The sequence below is a fragment of the Carettochelys insculpta genome, chromosome 21 (assembly GCF_033958435.1).
Source record: "Carettochelys insculpta isolate YL-2023 chromosome 21, ASM3395843v1, whole genome shotgun sequence".
Lineage (NCBI taxonomy): Eukaryota > Metazoa > Chordata > Testudines > Carettochelyidae > Carettochelys > Carettochelys insculpta.
This window is the reverse complement of record NC_134157.1, coordinates 2,352,675-2,366,051: the sequence shown is the minus strand read 5'-3', so window position 1 is coordinate 2,366,051 and position 13,377 is coordinate 2,352,675. Positions and strand designations below refer to the sequence as shown.

Here is a 13,377-nt window from a genome sequence, read left to right as displayed (position 1 = left end):
CTGCAGCCCCACAACGTGTCTGCTGCTTTCTTCACACGCACACACTGCAGCCCCAAGACAGGAGAAACGCCCGCCCCTGCATGGCCCCAGGCTGCAGTGAGGTGAAAGCTCCCTGCCTTGAGGCCCCCGCTGGAAGCCAGAGCTCCCACCTTGTGGCTGCAGCGGGCTCCTCCCACCCTTCCCAGTGCTTCTGCTGAGGAGCAGAGCTGGGCACAGGGGTTGCCTGTGAGCTTCTGCTGGGGCATGAGGTTGGTGTGTGGGGGCTCTCCCCGCCTCACCTCCCTGTGGCTCCACAGTTGGCCAGGGCCCCTGGCCACAGTTCCCATAGGCCCACGGGCTAATCCACCACTGGCTAATATGGATTTCGGAACCGACTTTTAGGCTTCCACATTGTAGGGCCTGATGCTCATTTACACAAGGGCTTCTTTGCACACTTCTGGCAACAGGCTGTAAACTCCTTTCACTACTACTTCACCTTACTGCACTAGTGGTAACTGAGAATCAGGTGCTTTAAAATCATGGTCCTCCCCACCGAGCACAAACAATGTTTCTCATGGGCCGGGGGTGGTGGAGAAGTTGTGTCCAGGGGCTGCCAGACACCTCCGCTCCACCTCAGTTTTGGCTGGGGACAGGAGAAGCCAGTAAGTCCGTAAACTTGCTGCAAAGCAAACCACCTTCTCCTCTGACTACACAGGCTGTTCTTGTGAGAGGGCAGCATCCGCAACGCAATCAGTGGCGCTGTTTGCCATGCGTGAGTCAGAAGGCATCGAAGATGAATGTGACTGCGAAGGGAAATCATTTCACTGACGCTGGGTCCCTTCGGATCAGCCAGGGCGCAATGGTACATTTGATTTTTCTCGGCATGTTGCGTGCTGTTTTCTTGATCTTCCACCACCATCCTACACTTAAAGCAAAAGGTCGGCTCTCTTGCAGGTCAGCTGACCCCAGTGCAGACGGATGACCAGCGGAGGCTCCCATCATTGCGCCATTAAAAGCGTGTTGCAAGTGCAATTTAACAAAAAACTTACGTCTATTACGCAGCTAAATGCAGCCTGAACGATCTATGTAGATGCCACCGTTGCTTCTGAGTGGCACCGCACAGACTTTCTGTGACACTGCTCAACAGACCCAGGAGAACAAAACACACATGAGCCGAGGACTGAGGCGGGAACGAAGCACCGAACTTTATTCCAAAATGGTATTTTTTTAAAAAGCACATCATGTAGAAGAACCCCGCTGCTGAGATGCACACCGTACACTCCCCACACCACGCCCGGCCCCTTCTGTGGGGTGGAGTGCCCATCAAAGCAGAGAGAAAGGGAGCCAGAGGAGAAGGCTTCTGCTGAGCCTGTGATTGATTAACGGTGACTGGGAGGTGAGTAATTCACTCTCAAGTGCCACGCAGCCCCACCCCCCCCACCCAGCATCGTGACTCCCTTATTTCTGAAGCCAATCTCCAGGCTGCCCAGTTCAAGTACTGAGCGGGATGGGGGGGGTCCAAAGCTGCTTCCTAGAGAGTCAGACCCCAAAGTCTGCTCACATCTGGGCTGGGCATCCCCCAGCTTTTGGGGTGTTCAGAAGCAGGGAGTTGGTGCTGGCTCACCTCCAGCTTTATTTAGCTCTTGACTGCAGCTCACAACTACCAGTGACATCGCAGATCCACAATTTCATCTGTTGCCTAGGAAGGACCTGGCTCCATCGCATCACCTTCGCCCTCGTCCCACTCCCCAGAACTGGCTCCTTGCCAGCGCCTAGCCACAGACAGAGCTACTCTATTGCGCTGCGCTCCACACCTGCCTGGCTCACCCAGCCAGTGACACCAGCTAGACAGCTTTGCTTCATACTGCCCCAGTGGGCACAAAACGTGGCCCTTTGCAGATGTCCTCCCTGTTCAGATCAAGCTGTGTCACACAGCCAATAACACCTTATCTGACCTTCAGCAATGTTTTCATTCACTTCGCAGTTCTGTTCTACTTCCTAAATTTCACCGCTTTGACTTGGTGCTGGTTACCCTGCAGTAACAGATCTGTCCCTTTCGCTCCCAGTTCGGGATGTAAAATCCCGTTTAATTAGTTACCGGATGAAATGTTAAGTTTAACTGGTTAACCGATTAAACTGGGGTGGGGTGGGATGGGGGCTGCCATGAACAGGGGTTGCTCTGGCTGGGCTGGAGCGCCCCTCAGCTGCAGTAGGCCATGTGAGGCTGGAGCAACCCTCTGCCTGCAGTGGGTGGGGAGGGCTGTACCAGCTCCCACCAGTTAGCCATTAAGCCTCAGCTGTTTAGCCTGAAGCTTTCCAGCAAACCGTTCGCATCCCTGCTTCTATTCCCCCTCTGGTCTCCGTTTCAGTGTCTGGGGACTGGCTGGGATCGGTTGGGGTTGCCCTGAATACTGGAGAGCTGGCTCCCTTTGAGCCCCCAGAGCAGTCAGCCAACGGCAAGCGGCCCCTGGAGGGACTGAAGGGGCAGACTCCCTGAGATGGGACCCAGGAGGTTGTTCTGGGAGACAAGGCTATGGGTGTAAGAATCCAGCTCACTCCCTGCAGGGACACTGAGCCAAGCCAAATACTACAGAGTAACCCACCTCTCCTTCTGCTTCAGACCTGCCCAACCTACCAGGTGAGGCCTCCACAGTGGGACTTGGGCACTAAATCCTACGCAGACATTTGGAAATTGCAACCTGCCCCTTCAGAAGCCGGCCTGTCCCCACGCCCTCAGCTCTCCCAATCAGCAGGGCTCAAACTCGTTTCAGCCCACAGGGGCCTGTCTTCCACACCGTTACAAGTGCACTCCTGCCCCTGGGATTGCAGGTGCAAGGGGGAGGAGGGTCTCCTCTAATGACCTCAAAGCAAGCCCGGGCCTGCTCCAATCCCTCTAAAGCCAACAGGCACGTGGGAGGCGGTGGGGGAAAGTCCCCAGGAGGGAGAAGAACTTGCAAAGCCACAGGACAATTTTGGCGCAAGAGCAGATGGGGAGGAACTGTCCAGGAGTACAAGGGGCTGGAGCTCAGCAGAAGGCTCCTGCCCATCTGAGGAGCAAGGCTCGGGCGCAGCAGAAGCAGCAGCAGCATGGGGCAAACGCCCTCAGTGGTTTTACCTGGAGCTGGAGAAGTTCACAGGAGGGATGATATGGGGGAGGAGGGTGACCTGCAAAGCAGGTGACTGGCTGCCATGCCCCAGGAGGTCCCTTCCAGTCCTATGCTCCATAAGACTCTCGCCCAATGACTTCAGAGGGCTTTGGATCAGGCCCTACATCATTCTGAGCTTTCCAATGTCCCTCACTGAGGTCTGCGTCCTGCTCCTGCTGAAGCCAATGGACGTTACGCATTGACATTGGTCTGGGCCATGGGTCTTGCTCCATGATGTCACCACCCTTGGCCTTCAAGAGAGTCAGAGGCGCCTCCCCAGCCTCCCAGTAACAGATGGTAAGGCCTGGCTGGCCAAAGAGGGCAGGAAGACTCCTCAGCAGGTCTCCTCCTTTCTCACCTTTTCCCAGCTCAGTTCAAACATGGTCATTCACCTCCTACTCCCCGGCACGCCACTGAGACGCAGGCCATGCCTGTCTCCCACTGAAGACACACAGCCCACATCAATGCCGTTTGCAAGGCCAGGCAGTAACATACAAGCTCTGTGACTTCCACGCAGCAGGTACAGAGACTCCAAGTTGGGAAGTGAGCCAAAGAGCATCCCTCTCCCTCCCAGGCAGATTAGAGAACCTCAGCCCTCTGCTCCACTCCATGGAGCTCACTGTGCGGAGATCCATATTTGCTGAATATTTTGTAACTCTTGAGCAAGAAGTCCTGTGTGTGTAAATTCATCACAAATGCAAAACCATGACAGCAATACAGAGGTAAACGGAGCAACAAATAATCTTCCAGAAACATGACTGAACTGGTAAATCTCTCGCTGCGCGGTGCTCCTTGGCTGCATTAAGTATATTCCTTGCAGACCTCCAATTCCTTGCAGCCCCTTGAGAGAATGCAAAACCATCACTACTCTGTTCTTTAACACTACAGAGGTTCACTTGTACAGGCATCCATGGCCTCTTCCCACATGGCTGTTTGTATTTCACAGGGTACATAATCTACCAGCATTTGAAGTGTTGCATTGTCACAGCCTGCATGGGACATCATTTCCAAACCTTCGTCAGGACCGTTACAAACTGCGTGAGAGAGACAATAAGAAATGGCTCTGTGCCCGGGATGACTGTACAGAGGTCCCTGCCCCAAAGGGCTTACGGTCTGGGGCCAGGAGTTTCAGCCACAGGAAGCTGGTGTAACTCCAGGAAGTTCGATAGGAGCATACCGCTGTAAACCAGTGGCAGAGCTAGCCCTGCTGCGCAGAAATCTCTGGTACACAAGACCTTTTCGTGTGTAAGAAGAAGCCGAGATCCTATTAGATGCTGGACTTACCACTTGCCTTCTTTAAGTTTACTTTGGAAAAAGGGTTCTGCTACTGCTAATTAATCCCTCCCCTCTCTGCCCCGAATGCCACCTCAGCTGCCCCCACTCCTCCACTCTTCCCTGACTGCACTGAACCTCCTGCTGCCGGATCAGATCCCCGAAGAACATACAGCACCTCTTAGACCTGAGCACCTGCAAAGCACGTTAGCCCTTCGATCCCTGGACCCGGCGCCCTGGGAGGGGGGTCAGCGGTGTCACACGCAAAGACCCACGTGCCAGGAAGTGGCCTTGCACAGCAGGTAGATGATTGGCACAGTCTGCATTTCCTCTCTGAAGCCCCTACATCAGACCTCATGCACCCCACGCTGCCACAGGACCTCAGCTTGTGCAAAGCCCTCCTGGGCCAAAAGCGCTCACTGCCTGGGGTGCAGAGAAGCTGCTTTGCTATGCCAAGACCTCTACACAGAGGGACCTCGTCCCCAACTAATCAGTCAATGGGATTCACCACCCTACGCAGCACCTTCTGTTTGCAGAACTGCACTGCCATGGCCAGTCCCATGGCCGGCCTCTCTGCCCAGCAACATTAGGTCATAAACTGCAGTCAGAGCCTCGGCGCTTTGTGGAGGTGAGAGCGCTCCCAAGGAAGCGCTGGGCTGGCATAACCACGAAAGGGGGATCCCCTGGGTGAGGCTCAGATCTGCTGGGAAACTTGGGGTTCCGTTTGGCGAGCAGGTTGTCTTTAATAGGCGAAGGCAGAACCCTATGAGGGGTTTAGGGTGCCAGGGTCTGAACCAGGCTATCGGGGAGCTGGGGAGGGACCCAGAACAGTGATGCTGACCCCAACGCAACCAAGGCCAGGGTCCCAACTCCAATATACCAGCCGGTGTGTTTCCAGCAGAAACCCACTCCCGACTGCCTGCCTTGCAGAGCTCACGCTCCAGGGCCCCGTGGGTGTGTCATGACACTGCTACAATGGGCAACATCCCCCGAACATGGCCAGGAACTGCAAGGATTGCCCCTGGGTGGAGGCGGTCAGCATTATCCCACTTACTTGCCAACCCGGGGCTGCCACCTGTGACTAGGCTATTTCCCAGCCCCCTTGCCAGTGAGCAGTAACACCAACGGAGCTGGCCGGGATGGGTTTGTTTGGTGTGCGACCCTGGCACAGGAGTCTTGGGGGCATGTGAGCCATGGGACTGAACCCAGACAGCCTGGCACCGGCTGTACCAGAGCAAGGACACTCCTGCAGCAGGCAAGGAGGGTACAGGCTTGCCTGTAACACAGTGAGCCCCCTCTCTGTGGGTATGGGCACGCCGGTTACACGGCAAGCCCCTCTGCTGCACCGACACACCGGTGCCGCCACTTGCCTCCCTGCTGTGTGCCGCTTCATTAGTTTCACTTTTTAAATTAAAAGTGGAATTATCCCCAATCAGGCGATTTTACCTTCCCCAGCAGCCAATCGGGCTCCCCAGAACATCACCCTCTGGCTACGCAGACCCCCAGCGCGTGGATGCCGAGATGGTTCTAGGAAGGCCACGTGGCCAGAGACAGGCTGGAACACAACCTGCTCTCTAGGCTACTGGAGGTCGGTTTTAAGGCTATGTAGTGTAAGGCGACTTTCCTGGCTCACAGACCGCCATGCCGCCCCTCCCTGCTAAAAACGCCAAACCCACGGCCTCCAGCGAGGGCTCCGGGGAAGTCCAGAAGGCTGAGACACCAGCAGGACTATGGGGAAGAGGCAGGGAGAAAGCCACACTTCTATTCTGGGCGTCCCCAGCAGAGATTCGATTACCCCACTTCCCCACCTGCTGTATTTACATCAGAAATTAGAATCTTCTGCTTTAAAAAATTGATCCAAACCGACCAAGCAAAGGCTGCTCAGTGTCAGAATGATTTCTGTTAAAAACCTGCGCTAGAAAACAACCCTTGGAAATCCCCCTTTGCTTTTTTCAAGCCACGCATTCTAGGGGAGAACGAGAAGACAAGTAAATAAAGACCAGGGCGTTCCTTGGCTCATTTGCCCTTGCTCCCTTTCTCCTCGCTTGCTCTCTGATGTACAGGTAATTTACAGTTTGAGTCCGACTCCGTCAGGGCTCTGCCCAGCCTGAGCAGTCATCCAGATGCCTGATTGTCTTTTGTAGCCTCCAGACTCTCAGCTACATCTTCCAGGTCGTCCAGCAGCTCGGAGAAAGAGGGCCTCTTGAATGCCTCCACCTGAGGGGGGAGAAGGCACGAGAGGCTGAAGGGAACTTCCTGCTGGGAGGGGACATGGGGACAACAGGGCTGGGGACTCCCAGCTATGCTGGTGGACCATCAAAGCTGCAGACCTGACCAGGGACTTGACCCTGCACACCCCCGCAAGGAGCACAGGGGCACAGGGCTGTACTTCAGGGCACGTGTGCAGGGAAGCAACTTGTGGACACAAGTCAGAGGAGGTGCTAGACACAGCCCTGGATGCTGCGTTGGGAAGTCCCAAGACCCTCTGCCTCGTTATCTGCAAGGCAGCAGGGTCCCGAAGGAGTATGGAGTGAGGGTGTCTGAGATGCGGCTACCACCACGTCCCTCCCTCCCAGCCATGCTGTCCCCTCCGGGCTCCTTGGCAGGCATAACTTCTCAGCAGCTGCATCACGTTCACACAGGACCAAGCCCACCTGCCCCTCCAGTCTGCCTGGAGTGTGTTTGCAGGATCACTGCACCTGCCCCTGGAGGCTGGACCCAGTGGACATTGGCATTTGCATGGTGGTGGTCATGGGGAGGGACATGATTTCAGGCTCTCCAGGTTCTCCTCTCTCCTGCACCTGCCTGGCACCGGGGCTCCCCCCTTTGCTCCCAGGCTCTTCGAGGGGAACTCACGCCCACGCTGCAGCCCTGTGCACAATTGGCGCAGCGCGAAGGAGCTGGCAAAGCCCAGGGAGAGGGGATGTTCCAAGGCTGGCATCAGGAAGAGTAGTGGGACACGGCCTGCAGGCTACTAAGGCGGTGCCCCTGCCACGGCAGCAGAGGTGCCAGTGATGCTGCTCCTGGCACTGCAGTGGCTGGGGCTGAGTGGCTGAGCTAGGCCCTGGCGGCACCCGAAGGCGGGTTGTGCAAGCCCCCTCCTCTGCACAGAGAAGAATCAGGTCACTCCTGCTTCTAGGGCTGAAACTATTCTTGCACAGAAGCCCAGATCCTCGCAGGAGGCTCCTAATTCTCATTGACACCAAAGGGAGTTAGGTGCCTAGTACCTCTAGGGACCTGGACCAGCATCAAACCCAAACTGAGCACAGCCAGAAGACTTGAAGGGAAGATTTCCAAAGCCACAAAGCAAGGAAGTGCCCCCAGTTCCTGTCAGTGTGAGTTGAGCATCTCTGTGGCTTTGGAAAGCTCCTTCCCTCACTCCCTGCTGAATTCCTCCAGATGCATCTCCTTGTGCAAGCGCTTTGTGTCAGCAAGGGAACGGCTCCTGGCTTTTCCTTCTGAAGTGTCGCGCGGCACGAGGCCTGCAGGAAGGCTCTCCGCCTCGGCCGGCACAGACATGCTCTCTGAGAGCCACCTGCAACACCCCCCTCCTCAGGTCGGCCTCAGAGACACAGCAACTGGCAACCACTCCAATCCACCGTTTCGATTCTGGAACAAACTACCAACACCATGAGAACTGTTGTTGCAGCTTCTGTTCATTTGCTGCCTGTGAGTTCCACGGGTGTTTGAAAACCACTATCATGTCCCCTCCCAGTCTTCTCTTTTCTAAACGAAACAAACTCAGTGGTGACAGATGGCAGAACAAGGAGCAATGGTCTGAAGTTACAGGAGGAGAGGAGTAGGTTGGACATTAGGAAAAACTACTTCCCCAGGAGGGTGCTGAAGCACTGGAATCTGTTGCCTAGAGAGGTGTTGGATTCTCCATCCCTAGAGGTTTTTAAGTCCTGGCTTGACAAGGTCCTGGCTGGGATGACTTAGTGGGGGTTAATCATAGAACACTAGGGCTACGTCTACACGTGCACCCAACTTCGAAATAGCTTATTTCGATGTTGCGACATCGAAATAGGCTATTTCGATGAATAACGTCTACACGTCCTCCAGGGCTGGCAACGTCGATGTTCAACTTCGACGTTGCTCAGCCCAACATCGAAATAGGCACAGCGAGGGAACGTCTACACGCCAAAGTAGCACACATCGAAATAGGGATGCCAGGCACAGCTGCAGACAGGGTCACGGGGCGGACTCAACAGCAAGTCGCTCCCTTAAAGGGCCCCTCCCAGACACACTTTCATTAAACAGTGCAAGATACACAGAGCCAACAACTAGTTGCAGACCCTGTATATGCAGCACGGACCCCCAGCTGCAGCAGCAGCAGCCAGAAGCCCTGGGCTAAGGGCTGCTGCCCACGGTGACCACAGAGCCCCGCAAGGGCTGGAGAGAGAGTATCTCTCAACCCCCCAGCTGATGGCCGCCATGGAGGACCCCGCTATTTCGATGTTGCGGGACGCGGATCGTCTACACGTCCCTACTTCGATGTTGAACGTCGAAGTAGGGCGCTATTCCCATCCCCTCATGGGGTTAGCGACTTCGACGTCTCGCCGCCTAACGTCGATTTCAACTTCGAAATAGCGCCCAACACGTGTAGACGTGACGGGCGCTATTTCGAAGTTACTGCCGCTACTTCGAAGTAGCGTGCACGTGTAGACGCAGCTTAGGACTGGAAGGGACCTCGAGAGGCCATTGAGTCCAGCCCCCTGCCCTCATGGCAGGACCAAGTACTGTCTAGACCATCCCTGACAGACATTTATCTAACCTGCTCTCAAATATCTCCAGAGATGGAGATTCCACCACCTCCCTTGGCAATTTATTCCACTGTTTGACCACCCTGACAGTTAGGACCTTTTTCCTAATGTCCAACCTAAACCTCCCTTGCTGCAGTTTAAGCCCGTTGCTCCTTGTCCTGTCCTCAGAGGCCAAGGAGAACAAGTTTTCTCCCTCCTCCTCATGACACCCTTTTAGATACCTGATAACCGCTATCATGTCCCCCCATCAGTCTTCTCTTTTCCAAACTAAACAAGCCCAATGGAAGCAGGGGGCTGGACTAGATGACCTCCTGAGGTCCCTTCCACCTCTGTGACTATGATTCGCTGAACCACTTGATGCGGAGGGCAAGCTTTACAACGAGACCCCGGACACAAATTCCTCTCGGCATGGCCAGCTTCTCTCCAGTCTGGTCAGGACTCTGCTGTTGTCACACATGGGTGAAGCGCTCTCTGTGGTGGCTAATCTACATCGGGGGCGTAAACGTCATTGTACCACAGCCCCCTTCGGCCAACAAAAATTACCACACAACCCAGCGAGGGGCCACCTCAGGCTGATCCCCACCACCCCAGGAGCGGAGCCACAGCCCCTGGGTTTCAGCCCCAGGCAGGAGGGCCTGTAACCTGAGCCCCAACACCCAGGGCTGCCACCTTTGGGCCTGGCTCATGAGGCTCTGGCTGGGGCCCCAGTAAGTCTAACACCAGCCCTGGGGAGCCCATTAACACAGGTCACTTGGGGTCCCATCCCACACTTTGAGAACATGGAGGATAAAACCTACCACTGCTGCCAGGTACCCGAGTCTCCCTGTCACTGGGGGAGTAGAGGGCTGGGAGAAAGGCTCAGGTTCAGCTGCCACAGTTCTCATACACAGCAAGTGAGACGTGACAGCTGAGGGGAAGAGAAAGAAACCCAGGGGAGAAACCCACCCGACAGCAGCTAGTGGCAAGGTCCAAAACCCGCTTGGGACAGTCGCTGATCATTCCTTGGAAAGCCGCCACGTCCAGGCCGTAATCCTGGTGGAGACAAAGAGATATGGGGTCACTGGTAGGTGAGGGGATGGTCTGACTGGGGGGGTATGTGGGTTGTGAGCAACTGCTTTGCACCCATGGGAGAAAGCTGGGGGGATGGGATTGTGACCTCCCCCCCCCCAGGACAACTGCAGGGCTCAGGATATGGCTCTCTGCAGGCAGCTGACCAAGGACAAGGAACCTTAGGGTGTAACAATCTCCCTCTAAGTCGGGGGTGAACAATCACTTGTGATGGGGGGAGGCGCTCCAAGAATTCAGTAAGTGGTCAAGGTCCACATTCTTCTTCTTCTGACATTAATGGAGGAGGGGCGAGGTCTGAGAAGGAGGTGGGGTGCAGAAGGGGGATGGGGGAAGGGATTGGGGTGCAGCAGGGCAGCGGGGTCTGGGAGTGAGGTTGGGTGCAGCAGGGGGATGGGGGAAGGGACTGGGGTGCAGCAGGGGAGCGGGGTCTGGGAGGGAGGTGGGGTGCAGCAGGGGGATGGGGGAAGGGACTGGGGTGCAGCAGGGGAGCGGGGTCTGGGAGGGAGGTGGGATGCAGCAGGGGGATGGGGGAAGGGACTGGGGTGCAGCAGGGCAGCGGGGTCTGGGAGTGAGGTTGGGTGCAGCAGGGGGATGGGGGAAGGGACTGGGGTGCAGCAGGGGAGCGGGGTCTGGGAGGGAGGTGGGGTGCAGCAGGGGGATGGGGGAAGGGACTGGGGTGCAGCAGGGGAGCGGGGTCTGGGAGGGAGGTGGGATGCAGCAGGGGGATGGGGGAAGGGACTGGGGTGCAGCAGGGGAGTGGGGTCTGGGAGGGAGGTGGGATGCAGCAGGGGGATGGGGGAAGGGACTGGGGTGCAGCAGGGCAGCGGGGTCTGGGAGGGAGGTGGGGTGCAGCAGGGGGATGGGGGAAGGACTGGGGTGCAGCAGGGGAGTGGGGTCTGGGAGGGAGGTGGGATGCAGCAGGGGGATGGGGGAAGGGACTGGGGTGCAGCAGGGGAGCAGGGTCCGGGAGGGAGGTGGGATGCAGCAGGGGGATGGGGGAAGGACTGGGGTGCAGCAGGGGAGCGGGGTCTGGGAGGGAGGTGGGATGCAGCAGGGGGATGGGGGAAGGGACTGGGGTGCAGCAGGGGAGCGGGGTCTGGGAGGGAGGTGGGATGCAGCAGGGGGATGGGGGAAGGGACTGGGGTGCTGCAGGGAAGTGGGGTCTGGGAGTGACGTTGGGTGCAGCAGGGGGATGGGGGAAGGGACTGGGGTGCAGCAGGGGAGCGGGGTCTGGGAGGGAGGTGGGGTGTAGCAGGGGGATGGGGGAAGGGACTGGGGTGCAGCAGGGCAACGGGGTCTGGGAGGGAGGTGGGGTGCAGCAGGGGGATGGGGGAAGGGACTGGGGTGCAGCAGGGCAACGGGGTCTGGGAGGGAGGTGGGGTGCAGCAGGGGGATGGGGGAAGGGATTGGGATGCAGCAGGGGAGCGGGGTCTGGGAGGGAGGTGGGGTGCAGCAGGGGGATGGGGGAAGGGATTGGGGTGCAGCAGGGGAGCGGGGTCTGGGAGGGAGGTGGGATGCAGCAGGGGGATGGGGGAAGGGACTGGGATGCAGCAGGGGAGCGGGGTCTGGGAGGGAGGTGGGATGCAGCAGGGGGATGGGGGAAGGGATTGGGGTGCAGCAGGGGAGCGGGGTCTGGGAGGGAGGTGGGATGCAGCAGGGGGATGGGGGAAGGGACTGGGGTGCAGCAGGGGAGCGGGGTCTGGGAGGGAGGTGGGTGCAGCAGGGGGATGGGGGAAGGGACTGGGGTGCAGCAGGGGAGCGGGGTCTGGGAGGGAGGTGGGTGCAGCAGGGGGATGGGGGAAGGGACTGGGGTGCAGCAGGGGAGCGGGGTCTGGGAGGGAGGTGGGGTGCAGCAGGGGGATGGGGGAAGGGACTGGGGTGCAGCAGGGCAGCGGGGTCCGGGAAGGAGGTGGGGTGCAGCAGGGGGATGGGGGAAGGGACTGGGGTGCAGCAGGGGAGCGGGGTCTGGGAGGGAGGTGGGGTGCAGCAGGGGGATGGGGGAAGGGACTGGGGTGCAGCAGGGGAGCGGGGTCCAGAAGGGAGGTGGGGTGCAGCAGGGGGATGGGGAAGGGATTGGGGTGCAGTAGGAGAGTGGGGTCTGGGAGGGAGGTTGGGTGCAGAAGGGGCATAGGGGAAGGGACTGGGGTGCAGTGGAGGGGTGGGGTCTCGTAGGGAGGTGGAGTGCAGAAGCGGGCTGGGGGAAGTTACTGGGGTGCAGCAGGGCAGCGGGGTCTGAGAGGGAGGTGGGGTGCAGCAGGGGGAGGGGGGAAGGGACTGGGGTGCAGCAGGGGAGCGGGGTCTGGGAGGGAGGTGGGATGCAGCAGGGGGATGGGGGAAGGGATTGGGTGCAGCAGGGCAGCGGGGTCCGGGAGGGAGGTGGGGTGCAGCAGGGGGATGGGGGAAGGGATTGGGGTGGAGCAGGGGAGCGGGGTCCGGGAGGGAGGTGGGGTGCAGCAGGGGGATGGGGGAAGGGACTGGGGTGCAGTAGGAGAGTGGGGTCTGGGAGGGAGGTTGGGTGCAGCAGGGGGATGGGGGTAAGGATTGGGGTGCAGCAGGGGAGCGGGGTCTGGGAGGGAGGTGGGGTGCAGCAGGGGGATGGGGGAAGAGATTGGGGTGCAGCAGGGGAGCGGGGTCTGGGAGGGAGGTTGGGTGCAGAAGGGGCATAGGGGAAGGGACTGGGGTGCAGTGGAGGGGTGGGGTCTCGTAGGGAGGTGGAGTGCAGAAGGGGGCTGGGGGAAGTTACTGGGGTGCAGCAGGGCAGCGGGGTCCGGGAAGGAGGTGGGGTGCAGCAGGGGGATGGGGGAAGGGATTGGGGTGCAGCAGGGGAGCGGGGTGTGGGAGGGAGGTGGGATGCAGCAGGGGGATGGGGGTAAGGATTGGGGTGCAGCAGGGGAGCGGGGTCTGGGAGGGAGGTGGGGTGCAGTAGGGGGATGGGGGAAGAGATTGGGGTGCAGCAGGGGAGTGGGGTCTGGGAGGGAGGTTGGGTGCAGAAGGGGCATAGGGGAAGGGACTGGGGTGCAGTGGAGGGGTGGGGTCTCGTAGGGAGGTGGAGTGCAGAAGGGGGCTGGGGGAAGTTACTGGGGTGCAGCAGGGCAGCGGGGTCCGGGAGGGAGGTGGGGTGCAGCAGGGGGATGGGGGAAGGGATTGGG

At 58.7% G+C, this 13,377-nt stretch overlaps 1 protein-coding gene across 2 annotated transcripts in view; it reads right to left on the bottom strand.

Moving 5' to 3' along the window:
• Positions 1 to 1,190: 1,190 nt before the first annotated feature.
• The window catches only part of LOC142023880 (dual specificity testis-specific protein kinase 2-like), a 69,478-nt gene continuing 57,291 nt past the window's right edge, over positions 1,191 to 13,377 (bottom strand). For both annotated transcript variants that reach the window (XM_075015292.1, XM_075015291.1), the window contains exons 8-9: positions 10,106 to 10,192; positions 1,191 to 6,614 (exon numbers count right to left, since the gene is read on the bottom strand). In XM_075015292.1, coding sequence (XP_074871393.1) covers positions 6,513 to 6,614; positions 10,106 to 10,192 — 189 coding nt within the window. In that variant the 3' untranslated portion in view covers positions 1,191 to 6,512. The remainder of the gene's footprint in view (positions 6,615 to 10,105; positions 10,193 to 13,377) is intronic.